At 42.0% G+C, this 21,532-nt stretch overlaps 1 protein-coding gene across 6 annotated transcripts in view; it reads left to right on the forward strand.

Annotated features, from left to right (window-relative positions):
• The first annotated feature begins 231 nt into the window (after nt 1–231).
• The window catches only part of LOC120017479 (kinesin light chain 1-like), a 48,580-nt gene continuing 27,279 nt past the window's right edge, over nt 232–21,532 (forward strand). For 2 of the 6 annotated variants that reach the window (XM_038960257.1, XM_038960258.1), the window contains exons 1-3: nt 232–565; nt 16,375–16,644; nt 17,086–17,316. In XM_038960257.1, the coding sequence (XP_038816185.1) occupies nt 16,399–16,644; nt 17,086–17,316 (477 nt within the window). In that variant the 5' untranslated portion in view covers nt 232–565; nt 16,375–16,398. The remainder of the gene's footprint in view (nt 566–16,374; nt 16,645–17,085; nt 17,317–21,532) is intronic. The other 4 variants (XM_038960254.1, XM_038960253.1, XM_038960256.1 and 1 more) reach the window with 4 other exon arrangements.

The following is a 21,532-nucleotide window of genomic DNA, read 5'->3' on the forward strand; positions in this document are numbered from 1 at the left end:
GTTTGTACACTTAATGTGTAGCATAACTTATTTGAAAAGTTATTACTTTATTACATTGCTCAACATTTTCTTAATATTTGTCATAATTAGTTAAAGCAATAAATTTGTATCCCCTCTTGTGGGACTTTTGCCATTTTCTTCAAATCTGATAACGTTGTGAAGCCACGCCCATTTTCTGAACATTTGCATTATGGGCCCTAAGAGCACGGAATAGTGTCCACTGCTTGTATACTTCGTATTTTGGCGAATGTAGTACGACATCCGGGAACTTTTGGCATACTAACTCTATTCATACTATTACCATTAAGCATACTACATGCTCAATTACGTCACGAATAGTACGGTTTGTGCGGTTAGAATGAGTATTCGAACACAGCTTATCTGTGGGTAAAGTGCGCGAACGCCAATATACAGAAGAAGAATAACCCATGCTCCGCCCAGCAAACTGGTGAAAACAAAATATGACGTAATTTTACCCGCACGCAAAGCCTGCTGGGAGCATACGCGTTTCCAGAGGACATTTTGGATTTAAAGGGACTGGTCCAGCTGTTAGTCTCAGCTCTCGGTGAGTCCAAGTTCGATATTAATTTTATTTTTCTTAACGTCAACGTGTGACTGCCATAAACGTATATTATTAGAATAAGTCATGTCACTCCGTTATTGTGTTTTGCTGGTGATTTACAGTTTATTCTCAATAAAAAGGTTGTGGTGTCAGTCTAGCCTGATGCTAGCAAACATTCATTAGATAGCTTTCTCTGAACTGGCGTGAAGCATTTCGCATTGTTTTTGTAGCAACCAATTTTATCGCATTAGGTATGTACTAGTATCTACCTATAATCTTCATGGATAAAATAGGCTGCTAAGTGGTATAACCAAAGATTTAGTCATTGTTCAAGCTGTGGAATAACTACTACAGCTACGATTGGAAGTGACTTTTTCGTAGCAGGTAAGAACTTACGCAGCAGGTTAAGATAATGAACCTAGCTAACTAGGTGAATTAGGTTAAGGTTAGGAAAAGGCTTAGCGAAAATGCTCTCCTAACCTGATACGAAAAGTCACTACCAGCCGTAGCTGTACTCAATCAATGCCCCGTTCAAAACAACTGGGAACTTGAATATCTCCGACTTAAGTGATTTGAACGGTTATCCAACTCGAACTCGGACCTCTTTCTAGAGCTCCGACATCGAGATAAAGGACATCATTATTTGACCTTGTATTTTTCAGAGTTCCCTGTTGGATAACCGTTCCTTGTTCCCTGAACGCAGCTAGTGGTTGTGACTAGTGCCACCTATACATATTTTTTCCTCATTATGTCATCACTTTCTAAACCAAGAGATGCAGCATCACAATACTTCCAGGAATGGTTGTGATTCAGGCTAAAGCCATGTTCACGATGGCAGTTTGAAGTGACTCCAAATCTATTTATTTGCATATTCGAATCAGTTCTTTTTCCTGCACATCCAAAAAGCACATGGAGTTGTATATTTCAAGCCACATTTCAAACCACCTTAATAGGAAATCTAGCCTCGGATACAAATCTGATTCCTGGCCATGTGACTTGTCTGAATGGTCAAATCTGATTGATTTGCCCACATGTGTTTTTAGGTTATTTGGCATGTCTTGTTGCTTGCTAGCTACTCAAATAAAAGGGCATTTTGTCACGTGCTGAATACAACAGTAGACCTTACCATGAAATGCTTACTTACAAGTCTTTAACCAACAATGCCAGTTTAAGAAAATATTTACTAAATAAACAAAAGTTAAAATAAACAAACAAAGTTACACAAAATAACAATGCTGAGGCTATATACAGGGGTACCGGTACCGAGCCAATGTTTGGGGGTACAGGTTAGTCGGTAATTTCTACATGTAGGTAGGGGTAAAGGGACTATGCAAAGATAATAAACAGCTAGTAGCAGCAGTGTAACATTTTAATTGGTTAAGCAGTTGTCGGTGATCAGGCTTACCACCGTTGTCGTCAGCAAACTAAATGATGGTGTTGGAGTTGTGCTTGCCCACACAGTCGTGGGTGAACAGAGGGGACTAAGCACGCACCCCTGAGGGGCCCCAGTGTTGAGTAGCGTGGTAGATGTGTTGTTGCCTACACTTACCACCTGTGGACAGCCTGTCAGGAAGTTCAGGATCCAGTTGCAGAGGGAGGTGCTTAGTCCCAGGGTCCTTCGCTTAGTGATGAGCTTAGTGGGCGCTATGGTGTTGAACGCTGAGCTGTAGTCAATGAACAGCATTCTCACATGGGTGTTCCTTTTGTCCAGGTGGGAAAGGGCAGTGGGGAGAGCGATTGAGATTGTGTCATCTGTTGGTATGCAAATTGGATTGGGTCTAGGGTTTCTGGGATGATGGTGTTGATGTGAGCCATGACCAGCCTTTCAAAGCACTTCAAGGCTACTGACGTGAGTGCTACGGGGCGGTAGTCACTTAGGCAGGTTACATTCTCTTTCTTGTGCACAGGGACTATGGTGGTCTGCTTGAAACATGCAGGTATTAGACTCGGTTAGGGAGAGGTTGAACATGTCAGTGAAGACACTGTATTAGACTAAGCATAGGTGATTTGATGTTGAAATGGTGCTGGAATAGTGGAGGCAGCTCCTGTTTCCTTTGCGATTTACGGTAACTCTCTGTGGTTCTAAATCAATAGTTTAGTGGTCCGAAAATGTTAGGAACATTAACTTGCTTGACCATGCTGTAGGTATTGTAACTGTCTGTTACTGTACATGCAATATGCTTTGTGTACTTCACTGGACCGAGGTTGTTATCCAGTTTTGTGATAAAACAAAGGTTTGGTTGAATTTATTCGGCCACTGTCTTATTGCGTCGGCCTTTAGACCTATATATCACGGGTCACAAGGCATATGAATTTAAAGGTTATAGAGCAAACAATCTAGTTATCACAGCACATCGGTCGTAATATGGCTTTTTGTTGGTGGGGGGGGTAATGGTAATAGCACTGCTACTGCCCATTACCAAATGAATCTAGCTAACTAGTTTTAAGAGTAAGGCGTTATGACATAACATTCGGCATTAGCTTTCACCCAAATAGTCTCACAGTATTTGCCTGTCTTCATATCTGTGCATATGAAGCCAACCATCACTATATTGTAAACAAACAATACGTGTACAGAGAAGCCAACAAATATGCTGTGCCATCTGATTTGCTGCACATCTGGCTCGCTTTAGCAATACACTTAACTCTTTTGATATTTTATCTGTGAGGCCACTGTCTGCACTACAGACTACAGAGAGCACAATGTCTACCAGCCTACCTCAAACAGACCCCATCAAACCTTCCCTAAAGCGGTCTGGCAGGGGCTTATAGGGCAGATTATTGAATTGGAGCTGTATCATGGGCACTTCCCTCTCAGCTGTCCCATGTCCTGCCACACCCTCCCAGTTGGCTGACGTTTCTTTGTGTCTGGTACCACTGGGGAGGAAGAGATGTGTGTGTGTGTGCAGTAAACAGGAAGATTTAATGATCTACTGGTGTTCAGCAGCCAGAGCAAGCGGACAGGAAATGCTTCTCTGGAGAGATGGTACAGAGGTCTTGGTTTCAGTCAAACTGGCTTGTTTTTGCAGTGCTCCTGTTCTCTCTCTTTATTGTTGTAACAAATGGTCATTTTCAGAGTAAGCTCATAGCCTATTGATGTTTTGGCTATATCATGGGTGGTGAGTTAGTTCAAAGCCGAGATGTCAGGCTAAAGCGTACCACACCCAAACAGCAGGTTGACATGTATTGTCATTAATCTTGCCCTGGAGGCAGCTTTGCGAAGTGGTCACTAGCTGGATCAGCCAGCCACAATATCATAAAATAAGATTTTAAACCTAACCTTAACCAAACTGCTAACCCTAATGCCTCACCTTAACTAAAAATGTGCTTTTCAGTCTTAATTTTTCATACATTTTTACGATATAGCCAATTTTTACTTTGTAGCCGGCCCATCTGGCGGAAATCGCTCAGTTCTGCCTCCAGGGCAAGATTCAAGACAGACGTCAACCTGCACCCAAACACTCACTATCAACTAAAAGTTTATTAGTTGTTATCGCAGGTGCAGCGGAATGCTTGTTCCAACAGTGCAGTAATACCTAGCAATACACACAATCCAAAATGGTAAAGTAAATAAATGTAACAAATTTATAAAGTATTAGAATGAGCAATGTTGGTCTGGAATATACGGTACCAGTCAAGTTTGGTCTCGCCTACTCATTCCAGAGTTTCTTTTTACTATTTTTCTACATTGTAAAATAATAGTGAAGACATCAAAACTATGAAATAAAACATGGACTCATGTAGTAACCCAAAAAAAGTGTTAAACAAATCACAAATATATTTGATATTCTTCAAATAGCCACCGTTTGCCTTGACAGCTTTGCACATTCTTGGCATTCTCTCAACCAGCTTCATGAGTTAGTCACCTGGAATGCATTTCAATTAACAGGTGTGCCTTGTTAATTTGTGGAATTTATTTCCTTAATGTGTTTGAGCCAATCAGTTGTGATAAGGTAGGGGTGGTATACATTAGATAGTCCTATTTGGTAAAAGACCAAGTCCATATTATGGCACGAACAGCTCAAATAAGCGAAGAGAAACGACAGTTCATTATTTTAAGATATGAAGGTCAGTCATTCCGGAAAATTTCAAGTTTCTTCAAGTGTAGTCACAAAAACCATCAAGTGCTATGATGAAAATGACTCATGAGGACTGCCACAGGAAAGGAAGACCCAGAGTTACCTCTGCTGCGGAGGATAAGTTCATTAGAGTTACCAGCCTCAGAAATGGACAATTAACTGCACCTCAGATTGCAGCCCAAATAAATGCTTCAGAGTTCAAGTAACATACACATCAACATTTTTTTTTCCACCTTTATTTAAACAGGTAGGCTAGTTGAGAACAAGTTCTCATTTGCAACTACGACCTGGCCAAGATAAAGCAAAGCAGTTCAGGGGAGACTGCGTGAATCAGGCCTTCATGGTCAAATTTCTGCGAAGAAACCACTACTAAAGGACATCAATAAGATGAAGAGATACGAGCAATGGACATTAGACCGGTGAAATCTGTCCTTTGGTCTGATGAGTCCAAATGTGAGATTTTTGGTTCCAACCACCGTGCCTTTGTGAGACGCAGAGTAGGTGAACGGATGATCTCTGCATGTGTGGTTCCCGCCATGGAGGAGGTGGTGTGGTGGTTCTTTGCAGGTGACACTGTCAGTGATTTATTTAGAATTCAAGGCAAAATTAACCAGCATGGCTACCACAGAATTCTGCAGCGGGACTCCATATAAGCCAGTGACCTTGATCTGTGCAGCCAATAGCCCCCCCAAAAATATCTGGGAAATGATTTTTAATGCTATATTTATATTAAATGTAGCAATTATATGACAAGAGAACAACATTTCCACTCCTTTCATTATCAATAATAAAATGTTGCCCATATTATTGATGCAGAATGTCAAACTATAATAACCAAAATAGCACTGCTACTAGCTTTATTTTGAGAATACTGTGATTGAAGAAAAATTGTAGTTAGCCTACTGTAGCCTAGGCTAAGTGTTTGTGTATTCTTTGTGGCCTGAATGTCTGTTTTTGTTAAATAGCCTGCATTATGTCTGCATGAACTTACTCCACCTGGATAATGGTATGCGAATGTGAACTGGCAAACGTGCCCAAACCTGTGCATGCAGAGTCCCAATATTGCTCGTGTTTTGTGCATGGTGGTGGCTGCAGAGCAGAGGCAGTGTCTGCTCTCTTGATCAGGACAGCTCCCTCTCCCCTCCCCCTACCCCCACCTGACCTGCTCCTCTGTGAGGGTGGGGCTCCACACTCTGATGCCTGCTCCGTAACCACATGCTGAGGCTGGCTGTTCTCAGTCAGTGGGAAGGTCACAGTCCTGCAGGCACAGAGCTCTCCCATCCTCTCCACCACAGACACACACTCCTTCCTTTCTATCCCTGCCTAGCTGTTTCCATTCATTCAGTGATTCTCTTCCCTCATCCCAAGGAGTCTCACTCAGTCTCTTTCTGTTTGGATTAACCTTTGTCTTTCTGTGATGCTGTTGCTACGGTGACTGTGCTCGGGGTGTATTGCTGGTGACGGAGTCATTATTTCATCAGCCTCTCCCTGTGCCGAGTGATTGAGGATCTGATCATCTGTTGCCGAAACGGAGGTTGGTTTTCTGGTCCACTGAGTTGGCTTCATTTCAACGTCGGTACATATTATCGGTACAGGGACTTAATAGATTGTGTTTAGTGCCGGTGTTTAGGAATCACTCTCAGACCAGGACATTTTGGTATGAGGTTTCTTATGAAACACATTTTCTCAGCGTTTTAAATGGTTTTCGCTGCGTCTGGTTATTTTTCTGCTGGAATGTTTAGATGTGGGCCTTTCTACGTCGTCCATGTCAAGTTAACTAAAAACACCAGGGAGATGTTTTAGATGTTTTGATAACCGTATGTCTGGTTAGTGTCATGTCTAGCAAAATACTGCCAACATGTCATTTAGCCTAGTATTTTGCCTGAAGAATGTTCTGATGGAAATTATACTCATTGATTTTCTTCTGTGTGATTAGATTCAACCTAGGTTATATATCGGTAAAGTTTGTTACTAGGTTAGATGTAAGCATCAGGATAATTATGTAGGACTTGATTCATCTTACCTTTCTTCTACAATGTAGCTACTTTGCTTGAACTGCTTGGATATCATCATCATTAGCACATGGGCCACCATCTCCCACTTTTCTTATCCCATCTGCTTATTAACAGAACTAGTAAATCTTTAGCCTACATATGGGCAGGAGTAGGCTATCATGCAGGGTCCTGCAGTGTGGTGTTACTAACGAGCATCACTTTCTCATTAGGAGTGGCGCGTGATAGTCTGTGTTTTTGCTTATAGGTGTTAGCATGTCTAAGCATGCCCGCAGACTATTGTAGTAGCTACTGTACTGTGCAAACCTCATTGCCTCAGATAAACCTACAATGGAATTCCTTGGCACCCTGATAGGGGATTACAGACCTGCTCTGACTTGAGGGTGTCATTTTATATAACAATGGCTAACTGTGCACATGGACTAACATCTTCCGCAGTTAACACCTTACAAAGCAACTTTTGATTATGCAGAGGTTGTTGATTCTGCTCACAAGTCTTTCGTGTCACCCTGGGTGATGGAGACACACTCCCCCCCCCCCCCCCCCCCCCAAATAAAATTGCGCTTAGAACAGGGCACTCCAACCCGGTTTCTGGAGAGTTATCCTCCAGTAGGTGTTCTCTCCACCCTAATCTAGTGCAACTTGATTCTAATAATTAGCTTTTTGATAAGCTGACTCAGTTTGTTTCAACCCCAGTTGTAACTAACCTTACAGGAGGGTAGCTCTCCAGGAACAGGGTGGAGAGCCCTGCACTAGAGCCTACTTTACCATAATCACTGGAGACCCTCTGGTGCTGGTATGGAAAAAGGTCATGAACGCTAGCTTGCTTGCATCTATTACACCACCTAGTACCTGGTAATCAATGGTAATGACTAGGTCACATTGTAAACAAAAAAAATAAAAACCCCAAAAAACACTTGTTTGGAAGGAATATAGCCTAGGCCTAGAAATGTATTCTGGTATGTGATTGTCTAATGCTTACCCTACTACACCATCCACTTACCCCCCTCCCTAACGCAGGTTGGCATTTATTGGGATGACTCCAGTACTGGAGGCAGCACTGCAGAGTGGTCACTAGCTGGTACAGCCACAAAGTCATAACATCTGATTTTAAACTTAACCTTAACCACAGTGCTATGCCTAACCTTAAATTATCATGTTTTCATACATTTTTATAGTATAGGCAATTTTGACTTTGCAACTGGCTGATCTAACAGAAATCGCTCAGTTCTGCTTCCTGGGAAATACTCATGACAAACTTCAACTTGCCTCCCAAACCCCTTTTTTTTGTTGGTTATTTTGCATTTTAAACGGTTGGATTCTAGAGGAGTCCTTACATACCAGTAAGAATTCTGTTTGAGCTTTCACTGCTCTTGATGATCTCATACCCATTTACTGGAGTAGCTAGAAGTCCTTGATAGAGCAATCATACCTCAAGGGGTTTTGTTCTTACACTGTTGCACAGTGATACCTTACCGCTTGAGGAGCTTGAAACAATAGCTCACGCCTTTTTTGTTGTTGTCTGAGACCCTGGTTAGTCTGTCACTGCTGTGAGCCTCTGAGACGTGTATCCTTTTATCCATAGCAGTGGCACTCCACTGCGTCTCACAGTGGGAGTTTATTAGCCCCAACAGTCTGATTTGTGAATGTGTTTCATCGTTTGAGCTCAAATAGCATAGAAATATTAGCTTGGGCAAGTAGAAGCTTTGAGCACCACATCAACCAGAAACATCGCCGTAGCTTCTGTGGCACTGCTGTTTCGTGTTTGTAATACCTTTTTTTTCCTTTCAGTGCAACCTTGGTGAGAGGCTTGTAATATTCTCTCACTCTATCCAGGGTTTTTCTAAATCCCCCTTCTCCTCTGTTCACTGGATTAAAGTTTGTGTTTGCGCGTGTGTGTGTGTTAGCAGTTGATTTCAAAATCTACCCTAATCGTTTGGCTCCTCCTGGCTTAGTTTGACTGTCATTTTCTGTTCAGGTAGAACTTTGTCATATAGCCTAGGCCTAAGCAAGGGGAATTTATACAGTACTTTTGTTTGTAAAGCAAGATAAGGCCTATAGACTACTAGCCTATGCAAAGTTATTGTTCGCACACAGCCACATCCTTCTCTGCCACTGACGTTTTAACCTTCGATAAGAAGTCAAACTACTGGAGTCCAGCCCACCCACTGGGGAGTCAGGCCCACCCAATCACATTGCGCAACAACAACAAAAAGTTTTTTTTTTATGCTCTACTTGTCAATGTTCCAAATGGGACATGTATTTATTTTTACCTAAACACGCAAACACCATCAGAATTCATAGCAGTGCACTGAAATGACATTCAGATTAACTTGAATGACATTCACTCTCATGGGATGGGTGGCCAAAAATAAACTGAAAGCCACACCCCCAACAAGCCACAAATATGACTGCATTAAGGCATATGTTACTGCCCTTCTTTGGCTATATGCACCATGCCACTGCCTACTTCATTTGTTCACTTAGCAAACACAACTGCTCATAATCCATTGCCTTTATCACCGTCAACACACACCTATAATTGAACTTTAATTAGCTTTAAAACGCCACCCTTTTCTCTCAGCTTCATGGCAAAATGTGTAGAATTGCATGAGATTAGCTATAAAACTGCAAATGTTTCTCTTTGCTCAATGGCAAAGTGTAGAAGTCAGCGGTTCTGGCTATGCTACTGCTGGAGTCACCTGGTATTTCATTAGCCTACAGGATTAGCCTGTAGTTGCAAAGAAGCAGGTTTTGCAGGTTTCTTGTCTTGAAAGTAAACACACCTTGAGCACCTTACAAGCACCTTGTAAGCCACCACGCTCTTTCTGTACATTTTGTAGGCAATTCCAGCACTCCTATAAACATGCTTCTTCTTGTCTGCTGACTGGCTTCATTTTGAGACTTGTTTCCTATTCATTCATGGCCTGGCCCTTCTGAGATACACTATGTACACAAGTATGTGGACACCCCTTCAAATTAGTGGATTCGGCTATTTCAGTCACAACTGTTGCTGACAGGTGTATAAAGTCTAGCACAGAGCCCTGACTTCAACCGCATCGAACACCTTTGGGATGAATTGGAACGCTGACTGCGACCCAGGCCTACTCGCCCAACATCAGTGCCCGACTTCACTAATGCTCTTGTAGCTCAATGGAAGTAAGTTCCCGCAGAAATGTTCCAACATCTAGTGGAAATCCTTCCCAGAAGAGTGGAGGCTGGAATAGCAGCAAAGGGGGACCAACTCCATATTAATGTCCATGATTTTGGAATGAGATGTTTGACAAGCAGGTGACCACATACTTTTGGTTATGTAGTGTATGTCTAGACAGTGTCCTCTCGTTGCAATTTAACTGCATTTACAATGAAGATCTGTGAAGTTATTTGGATTTTTACAAATTATCTTTGAAAGACAGGGTCCTGACAAAGGGACGTTATTTTTTTTGCTGAGAGCTATATATATATATATATATATATATATATACATACACACACACACACACACCTCTATTGTTTTATGTCCTCCGGATTCGAGACGCAAGATAACAAGTTCAACGGTGAGCCTGTCACTTTTAAAACGGATTATGATAGAGACATAAGGTTGGGTCACTGGTTTTCTTAGATGACTATCTACACAAACATTTTACCCATTGGTCAAAAGATGTTTGATTGGACACCCATACTAAGGTAAAATGTCAGAACTGGGCTACTGACATGTGGACTGTGACATTTTCTAAGGTCATACTCTGCTCCTTTCTGTACTGGGGACTTCAGGCACTTTTGACAGATCAGTTAGCTCTACAACAACCATCTGCAATATGTTTAAACCATAAGAAAGTGTGAATGTGGTCAAAACAATGTTGCAGGAACAGTGACCTCAAAGACTTGAAACACCTTAATGCCTTACTACCAACATATTCTTTAATAATATAGCACAGTCTTACGACTGGCACCCTGTGTAGGCTTAAACAGCTTGGCAAATTCCAGAAAATTATGTCATGGCTTTAGAAGCTTCTGATTGGCTAAATGACATTTCAGTCAATTGGATGTGTACCTGTGGATGTTTTTCAAGGCCTACCTTCAAACTCAGTGCCTCTTTGCTTGACATCGTGGGAAAATCAAAAGAAATCAGCCAAGACCCCAGAAAAAAAATTGTAGACCTCCACAAGTCTGGTTCATCCTTGGGATGAATCCGCGTTCCGTCCGATCATCCGCGTTCCGTCTCCTAGAGATGAATGTACTTTAGTGCGAAAAGTGCAAATCATTCCCAGAACAACAGCAAATGACCTTGTGAAGATGCTGGAGGAAACAGGTACAAGGTAAACAGGTATATATCCACAGTAAAATGAGTCCTATATTGACATAACCTGAAAGGCCGCTCAGCAAGGAAAAAGCCACTGCTCCAAAACCGCCATAAAAAAGCCAGGCTATGGTTTGCAACTGCACATGGGGACAAAGATGGTACTTTTTGGAGAAATGACCTCTGATCTGATGAAACAAAAATAAATAAATAAAATAATAACTGTTTGGCCATAATGACCATTTACGTTTGGAGAAAAAAGGGGAGGCTTGCAACCTGAAGAACACCATCCCAACCGTGAAGCACGGGGATGGCAGCATCATGTTGTGGGGGTGCTTTGCTGTAGGAGGTACTGGTGCACTTCACAAAATAGATGGCATCATGAGGGAGGAAAATTGTGAATATATTGAAGCAACAATATATTGAAGCAACATCTGAAGACATCAGTCAGGAAGTTGAAGCTTGGTCGCAAATGAGTCTTCCAAATTGACAATGACCCCAAGCATACTTCCAAAGTGGCAAAATGGCTTAAGGACAACAACGTCAAGGTATTGGAGTGGCCATCACAAAGCCCTGACCTCAATCCTATAGAAAATGTGTGGGCAGAACTGAAAAAGCTTGTGTATGCAAGGAGGACAACAAACCTGACTCAGTTACACCAGCTCTGTCAGGAGGAATGGGACAAAATTCACCCAACTTATTGTGGGAAGCTTGTGGAAGGCTACCTGAAACGTTTGACCCAAGTTAATCAATTTAAAGGCAATGCTACCATATACTAATTGAGTGTATGTAAACTTCTGACCAACTGGGAATGTGATGAAAGAAATGAAAGCTGTAATAAATAATTCTCTCTACTATTATTCTGACATTTCACATTCTTAAAATAAAGCAGTGATCCTAACTGACTTAAGACAGGGGATTTATGCTTGGATTAAATGTCAGGAATTGTGAAAAACTGAGTTTAAATGTATTTGGCTAAGGTGTATGTAAACTTCTTACTTCAACTGTATGTCATTTTAAGTGACCTGACCATTCATTCCTCCAACTGCTCATGATTCATGCCGTCCGCTATCCATGACTGAGTCAGCCAGCCAGTCATTCAGTCAGGCAGCGGGATGCCTTCCTGTCACTGAAGTCCACAGCCTGGCATTAGACAGATACCCTTCATAAGGCTCCATCTGTGTTAGAGGTCGACCGATTTTATGATTTTTCAACGCCGATACCGATTTTATTGGAGGACCAAAAAAAGCCGATACCGATTTAATCGTTAGATTTTACTATTTTAATTTTTTGTGTGTGTGTATGTATATGTATATATATATATATATATATATATATGACCACTTTTATTCTAACTTAATATAATACATAATCAATTTAGTCTCAAATAAATAATGAAACTTAGATTACGAGCCTTTGGTCATTAATATGGTCAAATCCGTAAACTATCATTTTGAAAACTAAACTTTATTCTTTCAGTGAAATACGGAACCGTTCCGTATTTTATCGAACGAGTGGAAACCTTATGTCTAAATATTGCTGTTAGTTTGCACAACCGTCAATGTTATGTCATAATTATGTAAAATTCTGGCAATTTAATTACGGTCTTTGTTAGGAAGAAATGGTCTTCACACAGTTCAACGAGACAGGCGGCGAAAACTACTGCATATACCCTGACTCTGCTTGCACTGAACACAAGAGAAGTGACAATTTCTCTAGTAAATATTGCCTGCTAACAACATTTATTTTAACTAAATTTGCAGGTTTAAAGAAATATACTTCTGTGTATTGATTTTAAGAAAGGCATTGATGTTTATGGTTAGGTACATTTGTGCAACGATTGTGCTTTTTTTCGCAAATGCGCTTTTGTTAAATCATCACCCGTTTGGCGAAGTTGAAGTAGACTGTGATTCGATGATAAATTAACATTAATTATATGCAATGCAGGACAAGCTAGTTAACCTAGTAATATCATCAACCATGTGTAGTTAATTAGTGATTGTGAAGATTGATTGTTTTTTTTAATAAGTTTAATGCTAGCTAGCAATTTACCTTGGTTCCTTGTAGCCACGAGGTCCTTTTGATGCTGCACTCGCGTAACAGGTGGTCAGCCTGCCACGCAGTCTCCTCGTGGATTGCAATGTAATCGGTGTCCAAAAAGGCAGATTACCGATTTGTTATGAGAACTTGAAATCGGCCCTAATTAATCAGCCATGCCGATTTAATTGGTCAACCTCTAATCTGTGTGTCCACAGCCGGCCAACTGCAGCCCTGTCCTGCTCTGAACCTGGTGTTATTGGGATTGGCCCAAAAGCGTTCCCGCCTGCCAGCCTATCCATTAGAATTTGCCTATCCACTAGAATTCTCCTATCCCATTCTCCCCCACGGCTGTTCATCAGGGAAAGCAGGTCTATGGACAAGTTCACCTTCCACATACTGTAGTGTACATGAAGTCTATACAAATTATAAGAATAAGAGCAGCTGAGAAGTAAACAAGGCCAGTGTTACAGCCTACAGGCCTATAGTTTGTAAATCATTTTTGTCTTGTCTGTTTTTGCATACAATTTTCTTAATTGTTTTGCCGTTGTGGTTATCTGTGATAAGGCTGGTTCTAACATTCTTCTATCAAGGCCACACAGAACAGTGAGTAATGTTTTGCATAGGCTACTCATTAAAGCTGCAGTAGTGACTCACTTTGTGCAGTTAGTAGCCTAGCCTAATCCGAGTACATTTGTTAGTCATGGCATAATTTGAACAGCCCCAATGACCCATCTTACTGATGAAGTCTCTGAATCCTTTCATCTCTTCTTGTATGTCCAGAAAATCTGTTAATTTGTCAGTCACGCATCCTCAGTCTTACGCTTACTGTGTCATGACTGGAGCAGAGAGGTGACATCGTGCCTGCCTGTCACTGTGAAGGGCGGGTTCACTGAGCCACTGAGCTGTAGATGGATGTTTTGTGTTCATGTTTTTTTTTAAATCTACATTGAACAAAAATATAAACTCAACATGCAACAATTTCAAATGTTCTACTGAGTCACAGTTCATATAAGGAAATCTGTCAATATAAGTAAATTAACTAGGCCTTAATCTATGGATTTCACATGACTGGGAATACAGATATGCATCGGTTGGTCACAGATAGCTTTAAAAGAAAAAAAGACAACCAGTCAGTATCTGGTGTGACCATTTGCCTCATGCAGCGCAACACATCTCATTCGCATAGGTTTGATCAGGCTGTCGATTGTGGCCTGTGTAATGTTCTCCCACTCTTCAGTGACTGTGAGAAGTTGCTGGATATTGGCGGGAACTGGAACATGCTGTTGTACGCGTCAATCCAGAGCATCCCAAACATGCTCAATGGGTGACATGTCTGAGTATGCAGGCCATGGAAGAACTGGGATATTTTCAGCTCCAGGAATTGTGTACAGATCTTTGCGACATGGGGCCGTGCATTATCATGCTGAAACATGAGGGGATGGCGGCGGATCTTGTTACGGGATCTCTTGTCCTTTCAAATTGCCATTGATAAAATGCAATTTTGTTCGTTGTACATAGCTTATGCCTGCCCATTCCATAACCCCACCGCCACCATGGGGCACTCTGTTCACAACATTGACATCAGCAAACCGCTTGCCCCCACACTACGCCATACACGCCATCTGCCCGGGTACAGTTGAAACCGGGATTCATCCGTGAAGAGCTCACTTCTCCAGCGTGCCAGTGGCCGTCGACGCTGAACATTTGCCCACTGAAGACGGTTACGATGCCGAACTGCAATCAGGTCAAGACCTTGGTGAGGACAACGAGCATGCAGATGAGCTTCCCTGAGACGGTTTCTGATTGTTTGTGCAGAAATTCTTCGGTTGTGAAAACCCATATTTTCATCAGCTGTCCAGGTGGCCGGATGTGGCTTATGGTACAATGTTGGACGCAGCTTATGGTAGATAAATTAACATAACATTATCTGTCAACAGCTCTAGTGGACAGTCCTGCAGTCAGCATGGCAATTACATGCTCCCTCAACTTGATACATCTGTGGTATTGTGTCCTATTAGTGTATTAGTGTCCTATTATCCCCAGCACAAGGTGCACCTGTGTAATCATGCTGTTTGTCAGATTCTTGATATGCCACATTTGTCAGGTGGATGGATTATCTTGGCAAACACTTAATATGTTGCGTTTTATATTTTTGTTCAGTATAGATTTGACACTACCCAGCTCCACTCTTGTCATACCTGACTGACACTGACTGCTGAGACAGTGCGCACTGATCAGTAGTGTGAAGATTGAATCCGTTGTAATTGAGGCCAGAGGTTGAGGCTTTAAAACTTTGACATGGATAGCATGGGAAGTGAAGGAGGTGCTGTGCTTTGGCTCTGGAACTTCAATCAAGTCAAACCCTCTCCCGTCTCTCTCTGGATAGGGACTGTTAGGCTTATGCGAGGTGTACACTACCCCGCTTTCAAAATCCTAACATCGCCGAGCCTCTCAATTTAAACAACCGTCTTTCCTGTCGTTTTTTTGTCCTGCCAATGTAGTGGTGCGCACATTAAAACAATGTTGTACAGACGGGGGTCACTTAATACAAGATTCTTCACCTGGTCGTGAGAATTCTCGATGCCACGCTGTCTCGCGAAAACACTGTGATTTAGATTGAACTTCAGAGATGTAACGATTTGACTCTTTGGTTAAAGGCAAGTACGAACACATAGTAGTCATCACTCCTGTTCAAGAGTCTACACATTCTGGGTGATGCGATACAACTTCATCATATTTGGGTTCCTCTCTGGCGTGCTCTCATTAGCTATTGCTCATCACAGTTCTCAACTTGCAGTTGCACATCTCATACTACAAGAGTATTGCAGATTTTGTGCCGATGTTCAATTTTTTATCTAACATGTTATTAAAATATTGGGACGTCTGGGGAGGCTCAGATGGGATTGGTAGCCCTCAGATTGTGTCTCTGACCTCCTCGCATTAAACGAGTGTCGGCAACGTCATGGGGATTTTGACGCTGGATCTCAAACTTCTCTGCGATAGCTAAATCGGGGCCATAATTATGTATTGTACGCCCGGCTTAATAGGCTCTGTGTAAATAAACTCTGCTGTGTTGGAATACTAATCAAATGTGTTGTTTACTTGTCTTCTAATATGCCCTGCAATAATTGCCCCACTGGGATGCATAGTTTTATTTAATTGACATTTCCTTTCACCTGACATTGAGTGGGCCCATCTACCTTGCAAAACTTCAGATTCCGGGGAGTCTTCCAACCAAGTTTTCTTTAAATTTGGAAAGTTATGGGAATTTTGCAACCATAGAGAGAGGTAGATATATATATATATATATATATATATCCTCTCTTCCAAGACATTAACCCACCCTTGTCCTCCTCTGTTTCCCCCCTTCCTCTCCCGCAGGTCCCCCTTACGGTAGACTAGACGATGTCCACGATGGTGTACCCAAGGGAAGAGAAGCTGGAGAAACTGTCCCAGGAGGAGATAATCTCCAACACCAAGCTGGTGATCCAGGGCCTGGAGGCACTGAAGAATGAGCACAACTCCATCCTGCACAGCCTGCTGGAGACCATCAAGTGCCTGAAGAAAGATGAGGCTAACCTGGTGCACGAGAAGTCCAGCCTTCTGCGCAAGTCTGTGGAGATGATCGAGCTGGGCCTTGGAGAAGCACAGGTATGTGAGCTGAGGGAGGAGCTGAGTAGTTTGGTCCCACGTCTATTTAATGCTGTCTTCAAAATGTATTTGGTGTTAAAATGACCATTGGCTAGAGGTAGACAGTATAACAGATCTGGGATCAGATTCTCTGCAAATGACTCAAGTTGGTTGCTGCTTCAACTTCTGAGGGTATTTATATTTCACAGCAACTTAACCTACAGTATATTAGACCAAGCTTAGGAAATCAGTCATCATGATTCACCCTTAACACAGCTAGTTGTCTGTTAGGGTCTCTGTCTTTCACAAGGCTCTCTCTGCCATTGCCTTGTTCTCTTACCTCCTCATGCTATTTCTCCATCTGAGGAACCAGGGAGAACTAAGATGAAAGCGGACTGAAGAGAACCATGGACAGCTACTGATGTGCAGTGGTCTGATAACCTCCTCCCCTCTTCTCCTCAGGTGATGATGGCCCTGTCCAACCACTTAAACGCGGTGGAGTCTGAAAAGCAGAAGCTGCGAGCCCAGGTGCGTCGGCTGTGCCAGGAGAACCAGTGGCTGAGGGACGAGCTGGCCAACACCCAGCAGAAGCTGCAGAAGAGTGAGCAGAGCGTGGCACAGCTGGAGGAGGAGAAGAAGCACCTGGAGTTCATGAACCAGCTCAAGAAGTACGACGAGGACGTCTCACCCTCTGTGAGTTAACAAATGTGTGGATTCACGTATGCACGTACAATACCAGTCAAAAGTTTGGACAAACCTACTCATTCAAGAGTTTTTCTTTATTTTTACATTGTAGAATAATAGTAGACATAAACTATGGGATCATGTAGTAACCAAAAAAGTGTTAAACAAATCAAAATATGTTTTATATTTGAGATTCTTCAAAGTAGCCACCCTTGACAGCTTTGCAGACTCTTGGCATTATCTCAACCAGCTTCATGACGTAGTCGCCTTGAATGCATTTCAATTAACAGGTGTGCCTTAAGTTCATTTGTGGAAATTAATGCGGTTGAGCCAATCAGTTGTGTTGTGACAAGGTAGGGGTGGTATACGGAAGATAGCCCTACTTGGTAAAAGACCAAGTCCATATTATGGCAAGAACACCTCAAATAAGCAAAGAGAAATGACAGTCCGTCATTACTTTAAGACATGAAGGTCAGTTAATGAGGAAAATTAAGAACTTTGAAGGTTTCTTCAAGTGCACTCGCAAGACCATCAAGCGCTATGATGAAACTGGCTCTCATGAGGACCGCCACAGGAAAGGAAGACCCAGAGTTACCTCTGCTGTGGAGGATAAGTTCATTAGAGTTACCAGCCTCAGAAAATGCAGCCCAAATAAAGTAAGACACATCTCAACATCAGCTGTTCATAGGAGACTGTGTGGCCTTTATGGTTGAATTGCTGCAAAGAAACCACTACTAAAGGACACCAATAAGAAGAAGAGACTTGCTTGGGCCAAGAAACACGAGCAATGGACATTAGACCGGTGGAAATGTAGAGATTTTTGGTTCCAAACGCAGTGTCTTTGTGAGACGCAGAGTAGGTGAACGGATTATCTCCACTTGTGGTTCCCACCGTGAAGCATGGAAGAGGTGTGATGGTGTGGGAGTGCTTTGCTGGTGACACTAAGTTATTTAGAATTCAAGGCCCACTTAACCAGCATGGCTACTACATCATTCTGCAGTGATACGCCATCCCATCTGATTTGCGCTTAGTGGGACTATCATTTGTTTTTCATTAGGACAATGACCCAAAACACACCTCCATGCTGTGTAAGGGCTATTTGGCCAAGAAGGAGAGCGATGGAGTGCTGCATCAGATGACCTGGCCTCCACAATCACCCGACCCCAACCCAATTGAGATGGTTTGGGATGAGTTGGATCGCAGAGTGAAGGAAAAGCAGCCAACAAGTGCTCAGCATATGTGGGAACTCCTTCAAGAGTGTTGGAAAAGCATTCCAGGCGAAGCTGTGTGAGAGAATGCCAAGAGTGTGCAAGGCTGTCATCAAGGCAGAGTGGCTACTCTGAAGAATCTAAAATATATTTTGATTTGTTAACACTTTCTGGCTACTACATGAGTGCGTGTTATTTCATAGTTTTGATGTCTTCACTATTATTCTACAATGTAGAAAATAGTAAAAATAAAGAAAAACCCTTGTAGGTTTGCAACTTTTGACTGGGACTGTGTGTATGTATGTATGTGTATATAAATAAATAAATAAATAAATAAATATATATATATACAGTTGAAGTCAGAAGTTTACATACACCTTAGCCAAATATATTTAAACTCAGTTTTAATCCTAGTATAAATCCCCTCTATTAGGTCAGTTAGGATCACTGCTTTATTTTAAGAATGTAAAATGTCAGAATAATAGTAGAGAGAATGATTTATTATATCTTTAATTTCTTTCATCACATTCCCAGTGGGTCAGAAGTTTACATACACTCAATTAGTATTTGGTAGCATTGCCTTTTAAATTGTTTAACTTGGGGCAAACGTTTTGGGAAGCATTCCACAAGCTTCCCACAATAAGTTGGGTGAATTTTGGCCCATTCCTCCTGACAGAACTGTTGTAACTGAGTCAGGTTTGTAGGCCTACTTGCTCGCACATGCTTTCTCAGTTCTGCCCACAGATTTTCTATAGGATTGAAGTCAGGGCTTTGTGATGGCCAGTCCAATACCTTGAATTTGTTGTCCTTTTATCACAACTTTGGAAGTATGCTTGGGGTCATTGTCCATTTGGAAGACCCAATTGCGACCAAGCTTTAACTTCCTGACTGATGTCTTGAGATGTTGCTTCTATGTATCCACGTACTTTTCCTCATCTATTTTCTGAAGTGCACCAGTCCCTCCTGCAGCAAAGCACCCCCACAACATGATGCTGCCACCATTGTGCTTCACAGTTGGGATGGTGTTCTTTGGCTTACAAGCCTACCCCTTTTTTCCTCCAAACATAACGATGGTCATTATAGCCAAACAGTTCTATTTTTGTTTCATCAGACCAGAGGACATTTCTCCAACAAATACAATCTTTGTCCCCATGTGCAGTTGCAAACTGTAGTTTGGCCTTTTTTATGGCAGTTTTGGAGCAGTGGCTTCTTCCTTGCTGAGCGGTCTATCAGGTTATGACGATATAGGACTCGTTTTACTGTGGATATATACTTTTGTACCTGTTTCCTCCAGCATCTTCAAGGTCCTTTGCTGTTCTGGAATTGATTTTCACTTTTCAAACCAAAGTACGTTCTTCTCTAAGAGACCGAACGCATCTCCTTCCTGAGCGGTATGGCGGCTGCGTGGTCCCATGGTGTTTATACTTGCGTACTATTGTTTGTACAGATGAACGTGGTACCTTCAGGCATTTGGAAATCGCTCCCAAGGATGAACCAGACTTGTCTACAATTTTTTTTTGAGGTCTTGGCTGATTTCTTTTGAATTTCCCATGATGTCAAGCAAAGAGGCAGAGTTTGAAGGTAGGCCTTGAAATACATCCATAACTCCAATTGACTCAAATTATGTCAATTAGCCTATCAGAAGCTTCTAAACCCATGACATAATTTTCTGGAATTTTCCAAACTGTTTAAAGGCACAGTCAACTTAGTGTATGTAAACTTCTGACTCACTGGAATTGTGAAACAGTGAGTCTGTAAACAATTGTTGGAAAAATGACTTGTGTCATGCACAAAGTAGATGTCCTAACCGACTTGACAAAACTCTAGTTTGTTAACAAGAAATGAGGGGAAATGACCTGCATGGCCTTCCTGGAAAGTGATTGGTCAGGGCCTCATTGATCCAGTGGTTGGAATGAACCCCCCTGGGTTATGTTAACTAGGGCATGCAAATTGTTTTGCAACGAAAAATAATGTTTCTTATTGGACAAGTCTAGGTTGTCGCTCCCCTTTTCAGCCCTTTTTATCTCTTCTGTTTAATGCATAATGAAAATGACCCTGACTGTATTCGTGGATCTGTTTTAGAAGGGTGCAATGTTACACAACATTCAGATAGAAATGCATTTTGTAGGACAGATATGATTTTCTGTCATATAGAATTGGCCATTGTCAGGTTGATTCGTTAAATTTATATCTGCAACGTTACTGAATGTCATTGAATGCAGCCGACTTTCTCCTCAGTCAGTCACAAGCTGTAATGGCCCAAGCAATGACTAAGCTTAACTAAGCAGCAGGACCTGTTCCAGATTAAACTCCTCTGGGACCACAACCCTCACCCTGCTATTTATTTTAAGGTCTTTGAAAAGGTTGCCTGGCTAAGAAAATGTTTAAATGCATATGGATGTGCGATTTTCCCCGTAGGGTTCTTGAAGGACGCTGACAATATAGAATTTAAAATATCTCCTGGGTCGTGTCATTAGTTCATAAAACGTAACTGAATTTTGAAAGGAACCAAATGGTTCAGGTTTTTCCCCCCACTGGTCTTGAGATTATGAACGAAAAAATATCTCTGGTTTTCAGAATATCTGATGAATATGTACTGATAACATTTCAGTGAATGCAAGAATTTTCCAACATGGCTGGTAAAGAAACCGCCTGCCAGCTGCTCAGCAGACATTCTGTCATGTGTTCAGCACGCAGCTGTTTAGATTATTAGATGAATACGCTTGTCATTCTCGGTCTCTATCTATTCTAGTGGCACTTGACTGAATGATTGCCATGAGGGATTTTAATATTGTAGCGGTCAGGGGTGCCGGGCTGGCCCACAAGTGTGAAGTAGCACAAACTTAGACCAAGGCGGACTTTTTCTCCAGGGAAACTACCCAGGACTTGTGTTAATTAACAGAATGTGCCACAGCGCTGGGTAACAATAAAACCAAACCAAAAACCTAGCTCCTCCTTTTTAGCCTTTCTACATGTCTTTCTGGTCCCTCTGCTACCGGACAGCTAAGCTGTTTACC

This window comes from Salvelinus namaycush, chromosome 22, assembly GCF_016432855.1.
Source record: "Salvelinus namaycush isolate Seneca chromosome 22, SaNama_1.0, whole genome shotgun sequence".
NCBI classification, from domain to species: domain Eukaryota; kingdom Metazoa; phylum Chordata; class Actinopteri; order Salmoniformes; family Salmonidae; genus Salvelinus; species Salvelinus namaycush.